The sequence below is a fragment of the Macrosteles quadrilineatus genome, unplaced genomic scaffold (assembly GCF_028750875.1).
Source record: "Macrosteles quadrilineatus isolate MER2022 unplaced genomic scaffold, UCM_ALF_1.0 Scaffold_1__1_contigs__length_201487025, whole genome shotgun sequence".
Lineage (NCBI taxonomy): Eukaryota > Metazoa > Arthropoda > Insecta > Hemiptera > Cicadellidae > Macrosteles > Macrosteles quadrilineatus.
Genome location: NW_026542594.1, coordinates 124,173,268 through 124,198,243, shown reverse-complemented (window position 1 = coordinate 124,198,243; position 24,976 = coordinate 124,173,268). Strand labels below are relative to the sequence as shown.

General features: G+C 33.9%; 1 protein-coding gene across 1 annotated transcript in view; it reads right to left on the bottom strand.

Annotated features, from left to right (window-relative positions):
• LOC128984351 (phosphofurin acidic cluster sorting protein 2) overlaps positions 1 to 24,976 on the bottom strand; it is a 266,594-nt gene that overhangs the window by 112,021 nt on the left and 129,597 nt on the right. Inside the window, exons 10-11 of the mRNA XM_054403662.1 lie at positions 23,125 to 23,282; positions 21,996 to 22,145 (exon numbers count right to left, since the gene is read on the bottom strand). Coding sequence (XP_054259637.1) covers positions 21,996 to 22,145; positions 23,125 to 23,282 — 308 coding nt within the window. The remainder of the gene's footprint in view (positions 1 to 21,995; positions 22,146 to 23,124; positions 23,283 to 24,976) is intronic.

Below are 24,976 nucleotides of genomic sequence, written 5' to 3'. Positions count from 1 at the left end.
GCCGCCATATTGGGAAAAAGCTTCCGCCATATTGGATTTATGTAAGCTTTTAGTAAAATTGATATAGTTTGACAACTAAGCGTCTTAAAAATCTCTGGTTTGTTTTAATAGCTTCCTCATTAAGTCTACTTCAAGATAACAACAATTTTTATATTATTTAATATTCTTTTTGTTTAAATGAGACAGCTTTAAATTTAAAAAATACCAAATTTCAAAGATTTTTTGTTGGTAAAACCTTTAATTTTTTGCAAATACAAACTCGGGGGATGTGAACATACATATTTTGTGGCTATTAAAATAATCTGCATTAAATTTTGAACAATAATATTATCACATTTGTTTGTATCTTGCTTTGAAGATGGGATATATTAGTTATCAGTCTTCAACTTGGAACGCTAGCCGTGACGCGCGCTGCACCGCTACATCTAATCCAGGTGAAATACACTTTGAGGTAGGAAAAATTACATTAAGAAAATGTAAGCCATATTTTGAAATCATTTATACAGGATAATATACAAACAAATATCCGACAAAATCCGAGCATGGGAACACTGAAAAAGTAGACGTTTTCAAACATACCAAAATTCAATTTTTCATAATAGACAATTACAGTAGTAGTCAGAGAAATATAAGAAATAACCTTAAAAAATGTTCAATGAAACGTGTTATAGTTTTATTTTTAGTGTTGGGTTTGCAGAGTGACATACTAAAAGTTATTTTAAAACAGTCCACCGAAAACCCCTAAAACGACTATTAAAAATGGTGACTTTTCCCAAAATTGACAAATTAAAAAAACCACATGCATTTTTAAGAACATTTTTCGAGAAATTGACTTGGTACCACTGATCATATTTATTCGTTTTCTAGTTCCTAATTTCGATAGATAATCCTTTTTTGACCGCCATCTTGGAATGACATATTAGATATAAATAAAATATTTTAAATGTAATGATAGTTTTGTGACACATCAATTTAAACTAGATTTTTACAATGATTTCAATTCTGGAATACTTTTTTAGATATCCTTTTTAGTTTTCAAACGAAAACTCTACCCCATACATTTCTTATGAACGTTTCGTACTTTGAATTTTTTTAAAATTATATTTCTTACATCTGCAGTTATTATTAACGCTTTATAGTCCGTTCTAGCCTTAAACTATTCAGAGTTGTAAGGGCTGTCATTAATTAATTATTTGGGCTATCGATCATTAAAATCAGAAAATTTTGAGACTAACTACAAACCACAACACAATATGAAATAGACCTTTTTATAAATAAAACGTTATTACAATATTTATATTTCGGGTCGTATTAACAACACGAGATATAAATCTTCACATATTATCTTCATATAAAACGTCACCAAGTTCTTTCTGGTCTTAAATTACCCAGCAAATTATTGGCTTTAATTTTATTAATTACTAAATAAAATCTGACAAATTCAAAATGAGACATGGACTATTATTTAAAACTAGCAGTTATCCAGCGCGCGTTGCTGCGCTAATTAAGCAGCGGCTACACTTGCCCGATTCGGTCCGGTCCGGTTCGGTTCGGTCCGGCACGAATTTGTGAGGGGTGGCTACACTTGTACGAATCGTTTCGGTTCGGCCGGAAGAGGTAGCTACACTTGTACAATATTTTGGAGGACACACACGAGCACGGGGCACAAGTACAGCAATACAGAAGGTGTTTAACTAGGGCCGGTTTACCGAATAGTCACGTGCCTAGAGCGTGTGGCAATTGACTTTTTTGGGGGTGCCAAAAAAATGAAAAATAAAAAAAATGGTGGTTGTATTTGCATGCAATCGCGGTAAACTTCCTATAATCCGTCGCGGCCGTGTAGACATTGTAATCGTCTCCCGATATTGCGACAAAATTCTGACTATTTTTCGCGGTCGTGTAGACATAATTATCGTCTTCCATGATCGAGGCAATATATGAATATTATTGCCTAAATTCTTAGGCCTATTTCCTACAAATAACTATTTTTCCTAATGTAATTCATCACTTTCGTAGCCGAGTGCTCACGGAACCACCCGATCCTCATCCGAATTTCGGGAGTAGGTGGCTACACTTGTCCGATTCGGTCCGGTCCGCCCCGAATGCTTCCGCCAAAATGCGGATGAATGCTCCCTGGACGATTGTTCCGCGCCGAACCGGACCGAATCGGGTAAGTGTAGCCGCCTCCATTTAAAAACATGGGAAGCATTGTTCCGCATTTTGGAGGACCGGACCGAACCGGACCGAATCGGGTAAGTGTAGCCGCTGCTTAACTATTATTTGAAATTGTATATTTTCTTCTTTACAATGAATAATAAAAACGTGTAGCCTACCAAAAACAAAAATAGAATTGTATTCTTTTAATTTCCAGTGGATAAACTATGTTTTTGTTTTTTTCATTTGGTTTATAAATATATAAGTTTTTTAGGCGTACCTTACTATCTCTTTCTAAACTTAAGCCGGCGTCAGTCAGCGATTGTCATTGTGTCTTATAATGGTGACTGCGAAAGAAATACGAAAGGAAATTATAGTCGCTTCAATTCAAAGGGCAATTCAGATGAAATTATCGGTATTCTAGGGATTAAGACTATTTCTCGTTTAAACTTACTACTGATGATTGTGGTTTGAATCAGATTTGGTGTAATGTTTTTAATCGTCAGTCTGGTTCCGTTGCACAGCATCCGTGAATTTAAGTTTCGCATTAGTATTATTTGAGCTCTTCTTTTAATGACAGTAATGTGGTGGGTTAGTGACAAATTGGGAGGCATTTGAATACCTGACATAGCTCACACGATAATTTTCACTTAATAATTTATGTTAAATTGTGTGGGTATAGAACAAAAGATAAAGCTATTTAGGCATTGCTATTCCTTTTAATGTTTATAATACTTTGATAAAGGTTTTTATGTTTACATATTTAACATTTGAGAATTCAAACGTTGTTCAGTGCACTTGTATGCTGTGTTTAGGTTTAATATATATGGACTTATCCGAAAGTAAAATAGTTTTCTGTGCTGCATTCTGTAAAACAGTGTGGCACTATTTCAAATCATGAGTAATACAGAATGTTGCGATTATTCAAGCCTACAAAACAGTTGATGAAAGTAAACAAACTGCTTTAAATTATATTTATTTGTATGCATTGTAGTTCCTAAAGTCTGACAATTGACCCCTTAAAACCCTCTGGGGCGGAGCCCTTAAGACAGATCTGCACCAAACTTCACACACACCATCCTTGAATAATGCTTAATAATGCATGAAAGTTTCACTACAATCTGTCTAGCGGTTTCGGAGTCTATAGGACACATACATACATACATACATACATACATACTCTTTTATAGGTATGGATTACAAAATTTTTATTTTGTGAATTGTCTTCAGTTAAAGACGTTTATTCTCAATTCTAAATAAATAAATACGTAATCCATAGCTAAAATAAGAGTCAATACTTTGCCGAATTGTTTAAGACTATAAAGAGTTTTTGGAGTTATTCAAGATAGAGTATTTAACTAAAGAGAGTTTTCAAAATAAAATAAAATAATTTTAAATGAAGGTTCATGAGTCAATTTAAATTTGTCAGATTTTATTTAGTGATCAATAAAAATAAAGCCAAACATTTAATCAATACCATAAAACCAGCCATAAAACCAGACCATAAATAACTTGGTAACGTATTGGCAACCCATAATATAAATCTTTTAATAAAAACTGATTTCCTAAAAAGTCAATTTAAGATTGTGTCGGGGTTTGTAGCTCGTCTCAAAATTTTCTTATTTTAATTATCAATAGCCAAAATAATCAAATGACAGCCCTTACATCACTGAATAATTTAAGGCTAGAACGGACTGCAAGCGTTAATAATAACTGGAGATGTAAGAAATATCATTTTTTTTTTATTTCAAGGTACGAAACGTTCATAAGAAATGTATGGGGTAAAGTTTTCGTTTTAAATTGTCTTAAAAGCGAAAAAGGATATTTAAAAACACATTTCAAAATTGAAATCTTCGTGAAAATCTAGTTTAAAATAATGTGTCACAAAACTATCATTACACTTAAAATATTTTATTTATATCCAATATGGCGATTCAAGATGGCGGTCAAAAAAGGGTTATCTATCGAAATTAGGAACTAAAAAGCGAATAAATATCAGCAGTGTACCAAGTCAATTTCTCCAAAAATTTTCATAAAAATGCATGTGGTTTTTTTAATTTGTAAATTTTTGGAAAAGCCGCCATTTTTCATAGTCGTTTTGTGGATTATTTTTTAACGACTTTTAGTATGTCACTCTGCCACCCCAACACTAAAAATAAAACTATAAAACGTTTCATTGAAAAAATTTTAAGGTCATATCCTATATTTCTCCGACTACTACAGTAATTGACTGTTATGAAAAATTGAATTTTGTTATGTTTGAAAACGTCTACTTTTTTAGTGTTCCCATGTTCGGGTTTTTCGGACTTTTGTTTGTATATTATCCTGTATAAATGATTTTAAAATAATGGTCTAAATTTTCTTATAGCAATCTTTCCCACCTCAAATCGTATTTCACCCGGATTAGATGTAGCGGTGCAGCGCGCGTCACGGCTAGCGGTCCAAGTTGAAGACTGATAACAAATATATCCCATCTTCAAAACAAGATACAAACTGATGTGATGATTTTTATTGTTCAAAATGTAATGCAGATTATTTTTATAGCTACAATATATATATTTTCATGTCAACTGAGTTTGTATTAGCAAAAATTTAAAAGTTTTACTAAAAAAATCTTTGAAATTTGGCATTTTTAAAGTTTAAAACTGTTTTATTTAAACAAAAAAATATTGAAATGATATAAAAGTTGTTGTTATCTTGAAGTAGACTTAATGAGGAAGCTATTAAAACAAACCAGAGATTTTTAAGACGCTTAGTTGTTAAACTATATCCATTTTACTGAAAGCTTACATAAATCCAATATGGCTGAAGCTTTTTTCCAATATGGCGGCTTTCCGCCACTTCGATTTTTCTCGATTTTTAGTATGATGTTGTGGACCCCTTTGTTGACAAAATCCCATATATTTCATTTCTATTGCTTTAAGTTTGATGTTGGACCGTATTTTGACTAGCCTACTAAGCCTTGTTACCTGTAAGACTTCATTTTGTTTAAACTAGCCCAACTAGTAGGAGCTTTATATTTTTCCAAGGGTCAAACTATGGCCTAGGCCTAGTACAGATTTTCAATCAAGGGCGTTACCTTAACCTGTAACTGATGTAGGCCTGTGTTTTACAAAATATTATTGGATGTGAATTATGTTGAAAGGGCTCCCGGGCTATGGCTGACACTAGCCTGATCTGAGACCCGTGATGAGGCCATGAAGAGAGGACCGAGGACCACACACACACATCCTGCTGACCATGTAAGAAGCTACCGCTGCCGGCATTTGGACGCCGCTGCCGGAGTTTGGACTGTCTATCATATTGGTGATCCATGCTCCGCCACATCGCAGCTTGTCATTGGTGGAAGCCTACCTACTGTGACCATCCTACAATTCATGCCAGGTGGTGTTTTTTCCATTTAATTAACAACCATAGACTCAGAAATACCCGATTAAATTCTACAACTTTTCTGCATTCCGTTTACCCGTCAAATGGTTTTAGTGTGTGGGACATCCTCGGTCCAGCTTCAATTGTTAGCCCATGTAATTTTACAGTACATCAGTGATCTTTTAACACCAATCTATTAATTATTAATGTGTCAGTATTTTCTTTTGTAACTTAGCCTAGTTAGATTTTATTTCAGTTTTCTTGACCAGCCTAGTGGGCGCAATTGGTTACACTTGTCTCTAAATTTTACTGATTCGGCCTTTTTTTTTCTAAATTTGCCCCTAGTGTCTAAGTTAGGTTCTGATATAAAACACCAATCTATTAATTATTAATGTGTCAGTATTTTCTTTTGTAACTTAGCCTAGTTAGATTTTATTTCAGTTTTCTTGACCAGCCTAGTGGGCGCAATTGGTTACACTTGTCTCTAAATTTTACTGATTCGGCCTTTTTTTTCTAAATTTGCCCCTAGTGTGTAAGTTAGGTTCTGATATAAATGTAAAATAAACATCTCATTTGAATATTTGTCTATTGGACTTTGTAATTATTGTGTCATGACTTACGCTTGATCGTCAATCGTTCAACTGTTTTAAGACGAACTATTCACCCATTTTTAGGCCTAACCTTATTATCTTTTGTCATTTTGTGTAGGTACTTGAACTTATTATTTTTTTTTACCAGCAAATATTGAGTAGGCTACATTGAATGGTTTGTAATGATACTTGTGTATATATTTTGACTTAAATTAAATGGTATTTTGTTATTTCTGTGTTGTTTAATTACCTCCGGAGCTTTGTGACTGCTTATGACCAAAAACCAAAAGTTCAAAAACCATTGAAGTTAAGGATAGTACTAAATTTTTAGGATTAGTAATAGATAAAAGACTCAATTGGAACTGTCATGTTGAAAAAGTACTTTCAAAAGTTTCTTCTGGATTATATGCCTTAACTAGATTAAAAAACTATTGCGAAATAGAAACTTTGAAGTTGGTTTACTTTTCATACATACATTCAGTGATTTCATTTGGGATTTCCCTTTATGGCTCAACCAATAAGAGAAACTTAAAATCTATATTAAGAATGCAAAAAAAAGCTATAAGAATAATTTACAACCTTCCACCTAGAACTTCTGTTAAGAGAATGTTTAAAACAGAAAATATAATGACAGTTTTCGGTATGTATGTTTTTGAAACAGTGGTATCTGTTAAAAACAGATTTCATGAAATAGAGCTGGTTGGAAGGAAACATGATTATCTTACAAGAAATCGAGGCAAGTTAGCATTAAGTCCTCATAAATTGTGCCTTTTCGAAAAAAAAACCAAATACGCCGGAACAAAATTCTATAATAAACTTCCAAAGGACATACAAGCAGAAGTAAATATAAAAAAATTTAAAAATAAACTTAAGAAATTTCTCATTAGCAGGGCTATTTATTCATTTGATGAACTGTAATTGACTTTTCTTTCCCTACTAATCGAAGTATGTTTTAACTGTTTTATGTTCTTTTACAATGTTTCCCATTTACTATAAGCATGTATGTTTTATTATAACTTATAAGAAATGTGACACTATTCATGTATATATTTCTAATGTACTTGATGAATAAAGATATTTTGAATTGAATTGAATTGAATGACGGTTGGGCAGCCATGGGCCGAACCTGGTTAGGTTAGGTTAAGGGTCTAGTGTGTTTCAGTCTAATCATCAGGATAGTACTGCGTAGGGGTGTGCGATGCAGCATATTTTTTTTTTAATCGATGCGATTTGATTCGATGCAGCACGGGATGATTTTCTTTAAAAATTAAATACAACATGTGTTTCTGTAATGGATCCTTTACCTTAAAAAAGTTAAAGTAAAAAATGTACTAAATAAAATTATGAACAAGAGGATAGTTACTGACCTAACCTCATTAATGGACACTGCTAATTTTATGGTTGGCCTAAGGAAATTCACCCTTCACTAACAATTAGAATAAGCCTACATATCAATAAAGCAATCGTTAAGTTTATTATTATTGACCTGTATTAAATAAAATAGAGTTTATTTTATGATGTAGTATTGTTACTTAATTTTCACATTTATATTTGTTGGCTTTCAATACTTCTGGTTCATTCTTAAATCAGCATGAACCAAAAAAGTTGATAATCAGTGTTATCTGTCTATTTGATACATTATTGCATGCTATGAATAAATAGATCTGAAATCTATAAGTATACTAGCTGTAACCCGCGGGCTTTGCCCCGTTTAACTTCTTAATTTTCAAGATGATCTCGTTCGCATGGCTCAATCACGTCCTGGTTGAAGTTCGTTCGCTACGCTCACTCACCTTTAGGTTGGAGCTCGTTCGCTACGCTCACTCACCTTTAGGTTGGAGCTCGTTCGCTGCGCTCACTTGCCTTCAGGTTAGCTTGTTCGCTACGCTCACTTGCCTTCAGGTTAGCTCGTTCACTACGCTAACCCGCCTCCAGGTTGAAGTTCGTTCGCTATGCTCACTCACCTTTTGGTTGCAAATTAGCTGTTGTCATAAATGTAAAAGAAATAATAGTGCTGCACCCTGTTGGTAATCCTTGTAACTTTAGTGCTATTGAACATCATAGAACAGAGTTTATCACTGCCAAATATATATACAAACATCCTCTTTTCTATAAATATAAAAGAGGATGTTTGTATATATATATATATATTTGTTTGGCAGTGATAAACTCAGACACCACTGAACCGATTGCCACGAAACTTGGTACATACGTGTAGAATTTCATGGAATAGGTTTATACACCATCAATTTCGTGATCCGTCCAATCGGCTCCGCCCCAGTGGCTCTGGAGTTTCTCATGTTAACCTTATGAGAAATGGAATTAATGAATCTTAACAGCTGTTTCAATTAAACAAGTTGGTTCTGTTCTATGATGTTCAATAGCATTAAAGTTACAAGGATTACCAACAGGGTGCAGCACTATTATTTCTTTTACATTTATGACAACAGCTAATTTGCAACCAAAAGGTGAGTGAGCATAGCGAACGAACTTCAACCTGGAGGCGAGTTAGCGTAGTGAACGAGCTAACCTGAAGGCAAGTGAGCGCAGCGAACGAGCTAACCTGAAGGCAAGTGAGCGTAGCGAACGAGCTCCAACCTAAAGGTGAGTGAGCGTAGCGAACGAACTTCAACCAGGACGTGATTGAGCCATGCGAACGAGATCATCTTGAAAATTTACGGTACTTAAATTATAAACAGTCAAAGGCAAGACAACGTCTGCCGGGTTCAGCTAGTTAAAAATAAAGATTGACATTAATAAAAGTGTGTGTAAACTAAAAAAGTTCAAAGAGATCAGTGAGGCCTACCAAAAAGATAATAGTTATTAATTAGAACTTAAATAATATATAATGTCATTTTCTCACTATTTATATCTTCAACATTTGTTAAACTATGAAAATAAGTCTAGCTGAAAACACATTAATAAATTACGATATCTTTTCAATACAGAATAATAAAACAAACCACATTTTACAAACATTTTATTTCTTAACTTTTTCCCTTGAACAGGGTGAGGAGGCCAACATTTTTTAATGACTATCAACAAAAATGAGGTATCAATTATAATTTCACGTAAGCCGCTGATGAGTGAGCTGTGAAGAGCACGCGACAGAATTACGTCACTACCACAACAACTCAACTCTACTGCGATTGCGAACTGCGGGTGTTTAGTGTGAAGTGAAGCACCCCCTCCCCTGTCTAACGTGACAAGGGGTATGAAAAGAGAAAGTTTGTCAGAATGGCAGACTTGCCCTTGTAAAGTCTGGTTCACATGCCCTCCCTCACCCTCAGTCGCTTGCATAATTCTCCTAAACAAAAGTTTCTGAGTGTTAATTTTAAAATAAATGTTTGAATTCAATGACTAAAGCATAGATCTGATAAACTTTACTCTAATTTATAAATGGGCTTATCAGAATTTTATCAGCCATTTGTCAGTTTTTTTTATTTCTTTACTTTTATATGTAAAGATATCTTTTAATTTAGCCTTCAAGAAAAGAAAGATTATGTTTTGTTTGGGACTTAAATCTCCTTAATAAAAGAGAAAAGACTGCTGTTTGATACAATTAATTTCAATAAGTTAATGTGCAACTATGCGACAATTTTTGCCAAAAATAATAACAGCCTACAGTGTAAAAGAATCGTGTGCACTGTGCAGCAAAATATGTTTCTTCGGGTGCTTTTAACCCTCCAAGTGTCTCTAGTTTTGGTCTTAATGTTCGCCCATTTATTGCGCAATCACAGGGTTTTATTAAAATGTATCTTAGAAACTTAAAAACAGTGTAAAGTATACTGTTTTATATATCATTTTGTTTGGGAAATTATGGGCTTCAATGTAACATATAAAACAGTACAAAAAAAATGTTCAACAATTTTTGTGGGGTTAACATTTCTCAAAAATTATAAAATAAATGAAAAAAAAATTATGTTTGCACTCAAGAAATTGTTATAATTTATAGGTCTACAAATATTTTAAAATAGCCACTTTGTTCAGAATTGTACGAGGATTCCAAAAATGTAATCATATAAGGAAGTAGGTTTGCAAATAAATAAGTTATGGGCAAAAAACTGATTTCGGTACATAGCGTTTAGCTAAGAATGCATAGCCTAACCATAGCTAGGAATCTGGCTGATAATTTACATCAATATCACTACCTACTTCTTCAGGATCATCAACCAGCCCTTCAAAATCACTTAAATCTTCTTATAATGCACCACGTATATCACTACTTTTGATTTTTAACACTAAAACAATGATAAACATTATAAAACACATCAGTCATCGGTGCGAGGTTAACCAAGCTGTTTACAAATACTCACGTCAGCTGTCTGCTACAATACATTCGGAACTAAAATGAAAAGCGTATAGAAACAGACATCAGGAGAAAGCTCTGAATCTGCTGAAAAAAACTATACCTAACTCGATCCAGTTCAATCCGATTCAGTCAGTCCCAGAGCCGTCGCCGTAAACAGTGTTTGTGAGTCGCAAAAGCGACACATAACACTACAGCGGATGTGTTATGAGTCGCTTTTACGACACATAACACTCGGAGGGTTAACAAACATTCCATGGTTTTAATTAGTAACAAATGTGTTTATGTTCCTGATGATACCAAAAACAAGGCTGGGCAGAGTGGATTCACTGTGAACCAGCCGGGTACGACACGTAACTACAACCATAGATAAAACATAGCCTATACTTCCTTGTGTTGGTTAGTCTATGCCACAACGATCGATTGGGACAATTGATGTTTTGAGCCAAAATATTAATATTGATATATAATCGGAAAAATTGATGTTTTATTAAAATATTATATAAAGCCACATGTCAAGATTTAGTTAACTGACATAATTGAACCTCAAATCTAGGTCTTTGTAAGACAAAAGAAATTCACACAGTTTTAAACTTAAACCTAATTTAATACTCTTTATAAACAAACACGTCCTACATAACGGTTCTTGATATTTATCAATGTATCTTATATAGCCCTTTCAGACCCAGCACACTCATTTGTGTAGGTAAATTTTTAAGTCCTGACAACCTAACCAACACGATTGTGTAGGTTAGATGTTTATTTGTTTTTTTGAAGTTTCTGGATCTTTCTGTTGCTCAGACCTGTACCATTGAATATATACCCTATAAGAAGGACACATCTTATGGCCAGAATTCAGACCAATATGTTCGTCTTCAAGTGCTACATTTCGCCTTTGCCACCAGAGTTCTCCAACCCCAGTTTTCTTCGCCTTCTGTGCGAGAGAGAGCGCGCCGAGGGTGCGAGAGAGAGCGCGCCGGGGATGTGACAGAGAGCGAGGATATTGAGGGAGAGAGATAGAAAATCTGCCTGGTGGAGTTGGGTCAGGGAGAAAGCAAACGGCCAAACGAGTCAAATAATGAGAAATTCTTAGAACAAATTCGTCCCTCAAACTATTATTGTTCTAATGGAAACAATACCCCAAACGGTATAAGCACTGGTTAGGTTTCAGTTTAGTCGCCACTCTTCTACATATCACATCTCCTTATTTAAACTTAAAATAGCGATTCTTAGTATAATAGTGTCTTTAGCTGAACTAGTAATAGTCAATATTTAATTAGTTTATTAGTGAGTAATGTGTTGTTACTATATCGTTTTTATTAGTTAGTAGTGAAATGTCTAGAGGTGGTAAATGTTCGTATGTTAACTGTGAAAATACGCCTGCGAAGAACCGAGAATTGTCATTCTTCAGTTTCCCAGTGAACGACAATGAAAGGTAAGAAATTTTTAATTTTTTGAGTTTATCGTTAAGAAACCACCAATCCTAAATACCCGTTTATATTAAACCTGCATACTTGTTGAATATATATTTGACCGTGAACACTTATTTAGGTTACATAGGATGATATAAAAGAGGTGCCGATGCACATATGATTTAATTTATATAGAAACGTAGCCTTGTTTCTCCGAATTACCACTCTAATTTCAGTAAATATGTTATTGACAAATAACTTGCAAACCGCTGGCTTAATTTGACAATCCTTAATAGCAAGTGTCACTTTATCCGTTCAATAATGCAAGGCACATTCTTAAACACTCTTATCATTGACTACAGAAAAATAACATTACTAACTTACTCTTTCTAATGATTTTGATTTTTTGATTTCGATGATTTTGATGATGATTTTTTTGTCAACTAACTGTAAACCATTGGGTTTCAAAATAGGGCCAACTTTTTAGCTAAACACAACCACTAAAATCAAGTGCAATGTATAACCAACTATTTTATGTCTAAGTTAAGTAAAAAAAAAGAATAAATATTTTTCCAACAACAAATAATGCATGAAACACAGGTCATAAAATGCTTGAGATATACCAATATGATGCAAAAAATGTACTTCTGCTTGTTGCAGCATCCAAAATAAACTATTGATTTTAAGGTATACATTTTAAGGTGAAAGGAAAATACATTGGTGTGATATTGATATTCCCGTCATATGCTGACGTCACTCAGATTGCAAACACCATTTTACCATTTAGAATAGTTATGAAAACAATAACAATCAAATCAAAACAAAATTATGTACTTAAGGCAATACATCAGCTGTTTTTTTTTTTTTTTTTTGCAATCTGGGTGACGTTAGCAAATGACGGGAATAGCACACCTGTGTATTTTCCTTCCACCATGAGGTATATAGTTATTCATTAAACATGTTGAGTAGTTTGTACTGTAAACGAAAAGCTATCACAACAGTTCCAAACCTGTCAACAGTGTAATTTTCTAACATTTTTAAAGAGAAATTTTAGTGTAAATATAATCAAGCGAATTGAAATTCGCATAGTCTGCAGGTTTGCTGTGGTGGGGGTATTTATTACTGTTTTCACATAAATACAGGGTTTGTAATTACGTGTTTGTTAAACTTCATTAAATATTACATTGCTAGCAGCATTCTTACCATAAATAATATTGTATCAGGTACAATTCGGCAAATATTTCATTTTTTTTTTTGGACTTCCACCAACTTAATTAAGAATACGCGAGTATCAACATGAACAAGTCGGATCAACAATTAAATTGGTCAACTGATCAGCTGATTAGTTGACGTTCGAAGCATTACAATTTTAATTCTTTTCTCTCGATACTTGAACCTCATTGGTCCGTTACCTGTGTGGATATGAGAAAAACTATGCTGATATGAAATGAAACTATGCTGATATGAAAGTAAACAACTGTAAAGTGAAACTTTTCAATTCTAAGAACTGGACTGAAATGGCTACTTTAAAAAACGGTCGTGTAGGTAAATAATTTTTCATAACACTTTTAACTTTTACCTTCCCCGTAGCAGCAAACCTAACCGCTCGTTACGTCTAATGTGTTTTTTGTAATTGGGAATAAATATGTCTTATTTATGGAAATATTTAAAATCAAACGGACGTATCTCAGGAAACCCCGATTTCCCGTTAAAGTTAAGTAATGAGTAATTAGCTACAAATGTGCCAAAAATGAAGTCAATACAAAAATAACATTCTAATACAGTTCAACGTAAAACTACTCTTTTTAAAATCACCCTCTTGACAAATTTTTAAAAATAAGATACGCAATTTCGTCAATACAGTGACAATCACAATGAAATCGTACAAAAATTATATAATTCTATGTAATATGATTTTTATATTAATATTCGTCTGATTTTCCTTTACAGGTGCATTCGATGGATAGTGAACTGTGGGCGAGACGACTTTGCTGACTTACCAAACAACAAGCTGAAACACCGTACTCTATGCTCTCAACACTTCCAAAGGCCAGCGTTTACGAACGAACTACGAAATAAGCTATTGAGAAACCACCCTGCTGCAGTTCCTATTCCTTGGTTCGATCTAGAAGAAGAAAATTGTGAAAATGAAGATCCACACGTTGAAGCTGTTAATCGTGAAGAATCATCACACATCGATAACCCCATTGCGACTAATCAGAGTGAAGAGACTGTTGAGGATTTCAACAATCAATTTAAACCCCTATCGGAATTGAAAAATATAAATCCAGGATTGAACGATCAAACACCACGGAAGAAGAAGTTGATCAGAACATTACGTAAACAGAAATCGCTACTTAAAAAGAAAACTAACAGCATTTATTTCATCAAGAGGAAAACTGCCTCGTTCGATGTTAAGTCCGTCATTGCCAAACTCCCCAATTTCATATCTGGTGAGCCATTGGTATTTATTACCATGCAACTAAGACATCAAACTAAAGCGGACTGGACTGAAGAAGAGAAGCAGATAGCTCTTTCCTTATACTACAAGGCTCCAAATGTCTACAAATTTATGAGAGATCGGGGTTTTAAACTACCATGCATTACTCTAGTAAAGAAATGGATAAACGTGAACAATGTTAGTCCAGGTTTCACCACAGAAGTATTCGATAAAGTCAAACTCAAAGCTACTTCCATGACACCGACTGAAAAACAATGTGTGATCCTGTTTGATGAAATGTGTTTAAGGAAATCATTAGAGTACAATTCCAAGTTAGATTTGATTGAAGGGTTTGAGGACCTTGGACCGCTAGGAAGAAACGAGAAGGTAGCAACCCATGCCACAGTTTTCATGCTTCGAGGTATCAATAATCCATGGAAATGTCCCCTTGCGTATGTGCTCTCAAATAACGCTCTCAAATCGCAATCACTTGCGTTGTTGTTAGACATGTGCATTGAAAAAGTCCTCGATGCAAATCTCGACTTGAAAGCCACTGTCTGCGATCTGGGATCGACGAATGCAGCTGCATTGAAACTTTTGGGAGTTTCTAAGGATTTTCCCTACTATTGTTTTGGTAGCAAAAAGATTTACTGCATATACGATTACCCACATCTCCTCAAATGCGTCCGGAACACTTTATTAAAAAGGGATTACTTAGTAGAAGGTAAATTAGTTTCATGGAAAGACATTATAGAGTTCTACGAGATTGACAAGAAATCTACTTCTGACTGCAGGGCTGCACCAAAAATTTCTGAACGACATGTGAACCCACAAGCTTTTCAGAAGATGAACGTGAAGTTAGCAGCACAAGTCTTTAGTAATTCTGTTTCCCGAGGTATGAAAGCTGCTGTCAGTCTAGGGCAGCTAAAAAATGAAAGTAGTGCAAATACAGCAAATCTTCTTGGGAAAGTTAACGACTTAACAGATTGTTTGAATAGCAAGCATATGGACGACAAAAATCCATACAAACAACCCCTTTCCAAGACCAACATAAGACCACTTCATTGTTTGGAAGCTGCTATACCGTTTGTTCAAACGTGGCAAACTTTGGATGGTGTAAATCCTCCATGTTTTGAAGGACTCATACAAACCATTCGGGGAATTTTGATGTTGTACGAAGACATTTCATCAAGCGGAAATAATTTTTTACTAACTGGAAGATTAAATCAGGACCCGATAGAGAATTTGTTTGGTGTTCTCAGGCACAGGGGTGGATACAACAGCAATCCATCTGCAAAGGAGTTCAGGCGTAATTTGCAGCACTCCATATCAATTCGATTACTGGATCCTCCGGACACTGCAAATTGTGAACCTGATGGGGACGAAAACCTACCAGTTTCAACGCCCGTCCCAGGTGAAGACGTGCTAGAAAACAATATTGCTGCTGAACCTTACGTCAGTGCCATCCCATCGACCAGTCATCAGTCGTCCTGTGATACATACCAGCAACCAGAGCAGCCAGTCCAAGATGAAATAAAAGTGACACTATTTGAAGACAGTGTTATTTGTTACATATCTGGTTGGATTGGGAAAAAGTGTATTGATAAATTTTCCTGTGACACATGCAAAACGAATCTTCTAAAAGAAAACTCTACCGTATTTATACCGCGGGAACATCTTCTACTGATGAAAACCTTCACTACACACACCGGGGAATTAGCGAAGCTGTGCAAGCCATCTGATTTTCTTCACAAAGTTGTAAAATTCCAAGTACTTTGCTTCGCTAATATTCTTCCAAAAGTAATTGCAAGCACCGGCGTTGCTAAGACATTGGTGGAGCAAATTTCATTACATACCGAGAAGATATATCCTCAGTGGTTGGTGCAGTGTAAAGAACATAAGTTGTTCATGTTAAAACTCTTAGTGAGGTGCAAACTGTTCAACAGTGTAAAGTGGAAGTCAAACGAGATCAGGGACTCAGCATTGTTGAAAATAAGGGTAAAAAGAGTTTCACAGGACGACCACGTAAAACTAAACAAAAAGGTAAAAAAACTGTCTCATGTTTAACAGGCTACAACAGGGGAAACAAATGTAAGGGTGTCCTGTAGATGTATTTAGTATACTAGATTTTTTTCATTTCGATTTACTGAGATATGTACATATATTTTAATAAACTAATTAAATATTCAGGACTGTTGCACCCCAATTAAACAGTCAGTGTGTAAAATGATTGGTATACTTTTCCATTTAAAATATTTAATGAAATCTGGTAAAGCAATACATTATTCGTAGTTGGATGCATAAAATCTCAAGGACTCTTGAAATGTTGAAAACCTACACAATTGTTTTTATGCAACGCACGTATTTAAAAAAGAATTTTTAAGGTTAGAAGTGTAGGTTGTTTTTATGTTTTCGGAATAATGATTATATTTGATGCCAAAAATTCTGTATAACCAATTTCATACCTTGACTTGTTTTTATTATATTGTTACCATTTTCTATTATAAAACCTACTGTATTTAGTATTATTATTAGATTTGCTGAATGTTTTTTTTACATTGCCTTTTTGATTGATAAAAGCTAAGTTAAATTTCTTTCAATTTGTTATAGTATACATCGTCTTTTTATTATATTTTTGTTAATTGGTATACTTTTCCATTTAAAATATTTAATGAAATCTGGTAACGCAATACATTATTCGTAGTTGGATGCATAAAATCTCAAGGACTCTTGAAATGTTGAAAACCTACACAATTGTTTTTATGCAACGCACGTATTTAAAAACGAATTTTTAAGGTTAGAAGTGAAGGTTGTTTTTATGTTTTCGGAATAATGATTATATTTGATGCCAAAAATTCTGTATAACCAATTTCATACCTTGACTTGTTTTTATTATATTGTTACCATTTTCTATTATAAAACCTACTGTATTTAGTATTATTATTAGATTTGCTGAATGTTTTTTTTTCATTGCCTTTTTGATTGATAAAAGCTAAGTTAAATTTCTTTCAATTTGTTATAGTATACATCGTCTTTTTATTATATTTTTGTTATTTTATTTATATTTTATTAATGTAAAAATGTATTAATGTATGTGTATTAATGTGTTTATTATTGTACTTTTATATTGTAAAGTTTGTTGTTTTTGAATGATAATGTTCGAGTTTAGTTGCAAATTGGTTTAGCTAATTATAATCAGTTTAGTTTGTTATATTTGTGGATTCCTGTAAAATTTTGCTTGAATGTTGTATAGTTACTAGTTGTATATACATTAAACGCTATTTTACCAATCAATGTGGTTGTTTGTTAAATAAATTGTATTTGATCCATGCCCCCCTGCAATTAATATAAATGTATTTTGGATTATTGACATTAGGCCTATTATGGTTTTAAGATTGTTGTGTATTAAAAAGAAAAAATACTCTGTTGCAGCAGACCTGCATACTGAGCAAATTTCAAATGCCAAAATAATAAATGTAGACGAGGCCTTCTTTAAAGTAAAACCAGCTTACGTCCATAAATGTGGAAGCTGGAAAGTGATAATGCAGATTTGCTTCAACAAAATTCAATTCACTGGTTCCAACATCAATAAAAAACGAAACGAATTAGAATATTACAATAAAGACTTTGAAATATTTTATGAAATTACTTTATGAATTTATAAACACTGTAATTTTGTTTTCTTGTATCTATTTGTAACGATTTGGGAAAATAAACATTATTCTTATTCTTATAATTAACAGTAAAATCAAAATCTTTAGTTGACAGATCTTGTTTTAATTTAATCAAAATTTCAAAGTGTGATTAACAGCAAACCTGCGAAAATTCGTAAAAATGAAATTGGAATAGAAAGCAATTAAATTAAAATGCTTATAAGACAGTATAGCCTACACATCCAGTGAGCATACGTCTCAACATCCGACACTGTGGTTCTATATGTATTAGGCAAGGAAGAAGCATCTCGACTCGACCACCGGACACCTAGCTGAGGCAGGGGGCTGCCGAGTGCCGAGTCGAAATCCCGTTAAGGGTTGGTGTCACGTGACAAGCCTCTCGCACCGGGGCTATAGCCCCGCTCTCGCACGCACGCACGTTGCCGCACCCGGCACTAGACATTGAAAGAACTATTAGCGCTGTCTCGCGTCGAAGGCGAGAACTAGCGTTTTGACCTGTCGAACTGGTCTGAATTTTTAACATGGCGTGTGTCTTTCTTATAGGGTATATATTCAATGCCTGTACACATCGATTGTGTAGGTTATGGAGATCAGCTGGGAATTTTTGTTTTGCAGTCTGCCTTCATGTCTTATGGTAACACTGATTGTTTTGTTGCAATGTCACGGTAAGATAGGAGAAAGAGGCAACTGTTAAGGTTAATGACTGTTTTATTTGTGTTTTTAAACGTATATAATGCTAATTATTCTGAAACTGAAATGGTTAATATGGTGTTATGAAGGTTTTGTCTTTAAAACAAACCTAATCAATAATTTTAGTACTTTAAATCTAGATTAAAAACCAACATTTACTCAAAATTTGCTCAGGACTTAAAGCGGTCGAGATGACTAAGATTCCCGGGTCTGAAAGGGCTAAATCCTTCCCACAATAATAGACTCACACACAAATAACGAAATCAAAGCAATCGTCACTTGCTCCATTGAAACACGAACGTCGATTGGCTGACATGACAGTGCAGCGTGGCCTCTCGACCAATGAGAACTCTTGTTACATACTTTGATTTATCTTAGATAGTCAACATTTACCATTCATTATAATATTACAAAATCGACATGGACATGGTGCATATGGTGTTTTTCAATCAATACTTATGTTATAGTAGCACTTAAAACTTCACTTAAACTCTTAAACTAGGTAGATAGTACAGATCAGATATAATATGGATCTACTTTTTGGTGCAATAGGCAAGTGCAAGCCTAACCCTCTGACTTCGACGATGTTGTAATTGAATCAAATTTTTCTAATGATGCGTAATGCAGGGATGAAACTGAACATTTAGACAAGTTTAGGTTATTTATTTAATTATTTTGTTCTAAAAATAAAAATAATACATTTAAAGGTCTGACTTATTGATAAAGACATTTTTCAGTATAATTTCGTGTTGAGGACACTCGCGCGCCGGTTGTCTGGGATTGAATTCTGACTGTCTGACATCTTGAAATGTAGATTGTATTGTGTTGTGAAATATCATCTGCCTGCAGAGAGAACAGCTGGAGCTAAACTTTAGCTGTTTTGAACTAAATAGTGTGCTAAGTTGGTTACTAAAGTTGTTAGCGTGATTACAAAACTAATAGATATCAAATAAATAAATGTTAAAATAAAATATCTATCCATCCCTGTCGGGTGTCGGTATCGGCGGAATCGACGTATGGCAATCGATTCTTGATACCGATATTCCTGTTATCGGCAATGTCCGAGTATCGGTGGTAGCAATAATTGACACTTCCCTATCTAAAACTCATTTTGGTTTTAAATTAGTTTTAAATATGCATCGGGACGTAATCGTTGCATCGGGACTTAATCGATGCATCGGTCTTTTTCGATGCATCGAGGCCAAATCGATCGAATCGCGATTCTATGCATTGAATTGAATCGAATCGAAATTTCAATGCATTTTCGATGCATTGCACACCCCTAGTACTGCGGATAGTCGAGTACTCACTCGTGCAGACGTTAATCCACACCAGGGAGCATCGCATCCACAGTGCATACCTATAAATATCCACAATTTGTGACCTCTGGATTACAGGACGACGCCACCCGTCCCAGTCCAAAGTTTCGCTCCAATATCTCAAGCCGTTTCAATATGGTGGCCATTTAAAATCTTTAATGCCAAATTTTATGAAAACCGTAAATATTAAGAAAATTTTGTTTCAGATAAAAAAGATAGAGCATTTAAATCCAAAGCAAATGAGACCTTGTTTGTCATCCGATTTTAACAAACAAGGTCTCATTTGCTTTGGATTTTAATTCCTTATCTTTTTGATCTGAAAAACAATTTTCTTAATATTTACGGTTTTCATGAAATTTGGCATTACAGATTTTAATTGGCCGCTATATTAAAACGGCTTGAGATATTGGAACGAAACTTTGTAAGCTCTTTTTACCTACTAAAATACACATTTATACCAATTTTGAAATTTCCATCTTGAAAAATGCTCAAGATATAAAATAATTTTTAAAAATCCCAAACAGACCGAGAGACAGAAATCTAGGCACTTTAGACCCGTACTTATATGGTATTTTATGTTTGTCTTAGCCCAGGGAACAAGTCCAAAAAAAAGGCCAGACAACTCGGAAACACCCTGTATAAAACATTCTAATACGGATAAAGATAAGGTATTTTGATTTTATTTTTAAAACATTTATTTAGGCCTACAACAACCACTGATATTGATATATATAATGATGTAGTGATGTAACTTTACCACCAAACCATGACTGAAATAACTTGCCTAACACTTCATTTTATGAAACATTACCCATAATTTATTTACTACTCAATTTATGATAAAACAACTGTTTGATCATTGTATCGGTGGTCCAAAAAACGCAGGGGGAGGGTGTTTGACTATGTTGTATCGGTGGTCTAAAAATAACTCATGGGGGAGGGGGGCCCAAAAATATCTGCTACGCCACTGAGGTGATTGTTGGAACTATTATGGTTTTAAATGTTTACATAAGATATTACCAGTTTTCTTATGGAATAATCTTCTTTCTTCAGGTTTATTTTGTATAAATATTTGATTCTTCTTGATTATTTTATTTTGTTATACTTTTAATTTTAAATAATACTGGTTAAATCACTGGAGACTTGGCTCCCACATCCTTTACTTCAACAATGTAATACCAATAACACCTGGTAATTACATCTAGAGAGTATTCAGGTAATATTTATGACCTAGGTACTTTTCAATTTCATTGTAATATGTTATTGTTGGATACAGTTTTCTTATTAGCCCCTAATTTTATTACTAATTATATTTAAATATTTTTCATATAATTATTTTTCATGGTTATTTGTTGAATATAATTAATGAATATTGGTGATTCTTAAAGGTGATTTAGTTACAATTTACAACATGTGATTTTCATACAGGTAGGATATTATATACATATACGGTTAATTTTATTTACATATACATAATCATGTTTTATCTCACAGTTTCAATGAGAACCGTTCGATAAAATAATTTAATGAGCTTAACTTTGAAAACTCTGGAGCAAAGCTTTGGTTGATACAGCATGGGTTATTGAATCTTACTTATTTCCAAAACATTGACTCCATCTCATAATTAATGTCCAAATCAGCTATGTGGAACTGTGAAATAAATGCATTATCCAGTTTGTCAACATGAATGTAAACATTGTGAGTATCGTCATTGATACCACAAAAACAAATCAATGTTTCATTTTGGAAAAAACTCACCTCACAGATCTTTGAAAGCCCGCGGGGCAAAGCCCAAGGTAATTATCGAAGTAGAAATAGTCTTACTTAGGAGTGCAACCCAGTAGCAATCTACTACTACAACCATGAGTGAGTGACAGTGAGTGCTCATGGAGAGGTACATACCCACACACACTCTCCTTATAAATAAATAGAAATAGATGATAGGTTTTCACGTCATTTCAGCAAGAAAAAATTATAAGTATAGGTAAATTAATTAAAGCAAGGGTATAAGCTGTTCGTATGTTTCTAAATAGGTTACCTCAGCAATATTTGAGTCAGGCTGGATTTGACTTGGACTCAAAACAGCTCCACTTGTCTTTTCCGACTTCTTCGATGATTTCCCAACAGATGATGACGAGTTTCGATCTCGTGCAAACAATCTGTTTTTGCGCTCCCTTTCAATATTTTCCTGGAAATGTACAACATATTTTAATAGTTACAGTAATAATGATTATGATATAATTACTTTTGCTTGTGTCTCATAAAATCCTCATTAATTTTTTTAAAACAAATAATTTGTACATTTTAGCGAATTTCCCATATAGGGAATAAGCTATTACCGTAGTACTCATGGTAAGACCTGGACGCGGGACCGATTTTTTTTTCGTTTTGAGGTCGCTAGAGGCCAAAAACACCATCCGTTCAAATTCATATATATATATTATATATATGTGTGTCCGTTAGCGCGATAACTCGAGCAAAAATGATCCGATTTTGATGAAATTTGGTACAAACGTGTAAACCTACATTTATTCGAACGAGTTCACGATCCAGCATAATCGGACCGTGGGAACAGGGGTTTATGGGGGGTTTTATGGGGTAAAAATGGGTTTTTCCCATTTTTGACCCTAAAAACAAAAAAAAATTCAATTTCTTTCTTTCTAAACCGTTATGTAGAGCTTAAAAAAAGAAATAATTTAGTATATTGAAGCGCTGTTGTAACTGTCACGGAGAAAATTCAAGAATAGTGTAATTTAAAATTCCCCTTATATGGAGAAAATGAAAATTGTTGTACTTTACTTGTTTATGGATATATATTGATAACATTATGCAAATTTATTTATTTCATCCTATACTATTGACGTATGGTCAAAAAACACTTTTTACCTTCCCCGTAGCAGCAAACCTAAGCACTCGTTAAATCTAATGTTATTTAAATAGGGAATAAATAACCTATGTCTTATTTATGGAAATATTTTAGTAGAAATATAATCAGACAAGTTGAAATTCGCTTAGTCTGCAGGTTTGCTGCGGCGGGGGTATTTGTAAAATGATATAATTGATTTATCATTACCAACGACAGACTTAAAAAAACTGACCCATCCTTAATTAATTGTAAGGCTGACACAATCAACCAGTAAGTAATTTAATGTGATGTGATTAGTTACCTTGCGATCAGTGTCAGCTGAGTTCTTGGGTGGGGAAGAGGCGCAGTTGGAGAGTGGCGCAGTGGGGGGAGGGGGGTCACTATCGGTCCAGTTCTCCGGGTGAGAGTCTGAATCTGCCTTCTTGGAGCTCTCGTCACTTAGTCTCTCCACTGGCTTCTCTACAGGTACAAAAGCCCCCCAAAAAACTACTATAGTTTTTAAAACAATATCAATTTACACTACATAATGTCAAATAAACTTAGGCAAATAAAAACATTTAATGCTTCAGTAGCGATAAAATTCCTGAAAAAGGAAATATCAGAATATAAGGTCATCCAGACAAGTTTGTATGACACACTTTATTTGTGTCACATTAAAATTCAGTCAAAACTTGATTTCCCTTTGAGTATAGTGCTAACAAGTAACTGTAGGAAGACCTTGCTGAGTGTGTGAAGTATACAGTGTCATGAAACCAGTGTATTGTACTTATTTATCTTATATTAATAACAGTTATATTCTATTCTCTACCTCTATTTAGTTCTCTTACATGTAACAAGCTGTATGAATTAAAAAAGTTATATTTTATTTTTTCAATAAATTACATTATTCTGTGCCATTTCTTGATTACTAGTTTTATAGTGGTTTAGGGATCACTTGCTGCGTGTGTACTGCTGTTGCCCCATCACAATAGTAAAGGTTCTGCAGGACTTCAATTTCTAATATAATAGCTTGGTATGAAATAAATAAATTTACCAAATTTGATCAAAATATATCAATACTACTACAGTTTACTTATTCTCCATAAAATTGCCGCGGGAATCTAAAATTAAGTGTTTTTTTTTCATGTAATCATTAGATGTACGATGACACTACACTTTAGTTTGATTTTTTTAGGTTCGAAAAACAAAATGGTTTGGAAATAAACTGTGAACATTTTTTAAGACAGAAAATAAGCTGTTTCGCAAACTTGTTCAAATAAATGTAGGTTTACACATTTGAACGAAATTGAATCAAAATCCGATGATTTTCCTCCAGTTATTGTGCTAATGTACATATTATAATACAATTGAGTCCAACTAGTCTGAACATGGGTAATCCAAAAGTCTGCTTACTGTAGTTGGGAATACAGTAATTTTAGTTAATAATTTAATTTGTTCTAATGCAATAATCTATTTTACAAAATTTGGAACATTTTAAAAATTGAATTTGTTAATCCTAGTGTGCTAAATATTGATTGTATATTCAACTGTTTTGACCCATTATTCATATGCAGTAAGCTGCAACATTATTGTTTTGAGATATTTGCAAAAATAAAATAGAAGTAAAAGAAAAATATTTATCAATAGCTCGAAGAAGGTGAGTCTATGCTTGCACTGACAATCGGCTGCTTCTTATACAGGGTTAGGCCAAAGTCTGGAACCTCCCAGTTAACTTTTTAACTCGTTGCAGTAGGAAAACCAAACTTGGCACATATTTACAACATAAGAAATTGCACTTTTTGATCAAAGTTACAACTTTGCCCCAGCCCCAAAAATGGGGTATTTTGGGGGTAGCCCCAAATTTTCAAATGTAAACACCTATCATGTAACCCCTCATTTTAAAGGGTTTATCAAGATAAATTGAATGGCGCAAACTAGAGGTCAATATCGCACCCCTAATCAAAATGGCAGCCATTTTAATTATTTAATATGAGCAAGCAAGATAAAGTCTGGACACCCCGAGTAAACTTTAAAAATTTAATATTTTAATACTGACCAAAAGGTGAATTCTCTTTTTTTATAAAGGTATGCTGAGTTTAGTTTTCCTGCTATAACCTGTTAAAAAGTTAATAGGGGATATTTATTTGTCTTGAGAAACCCTTTAAAATGAGTGG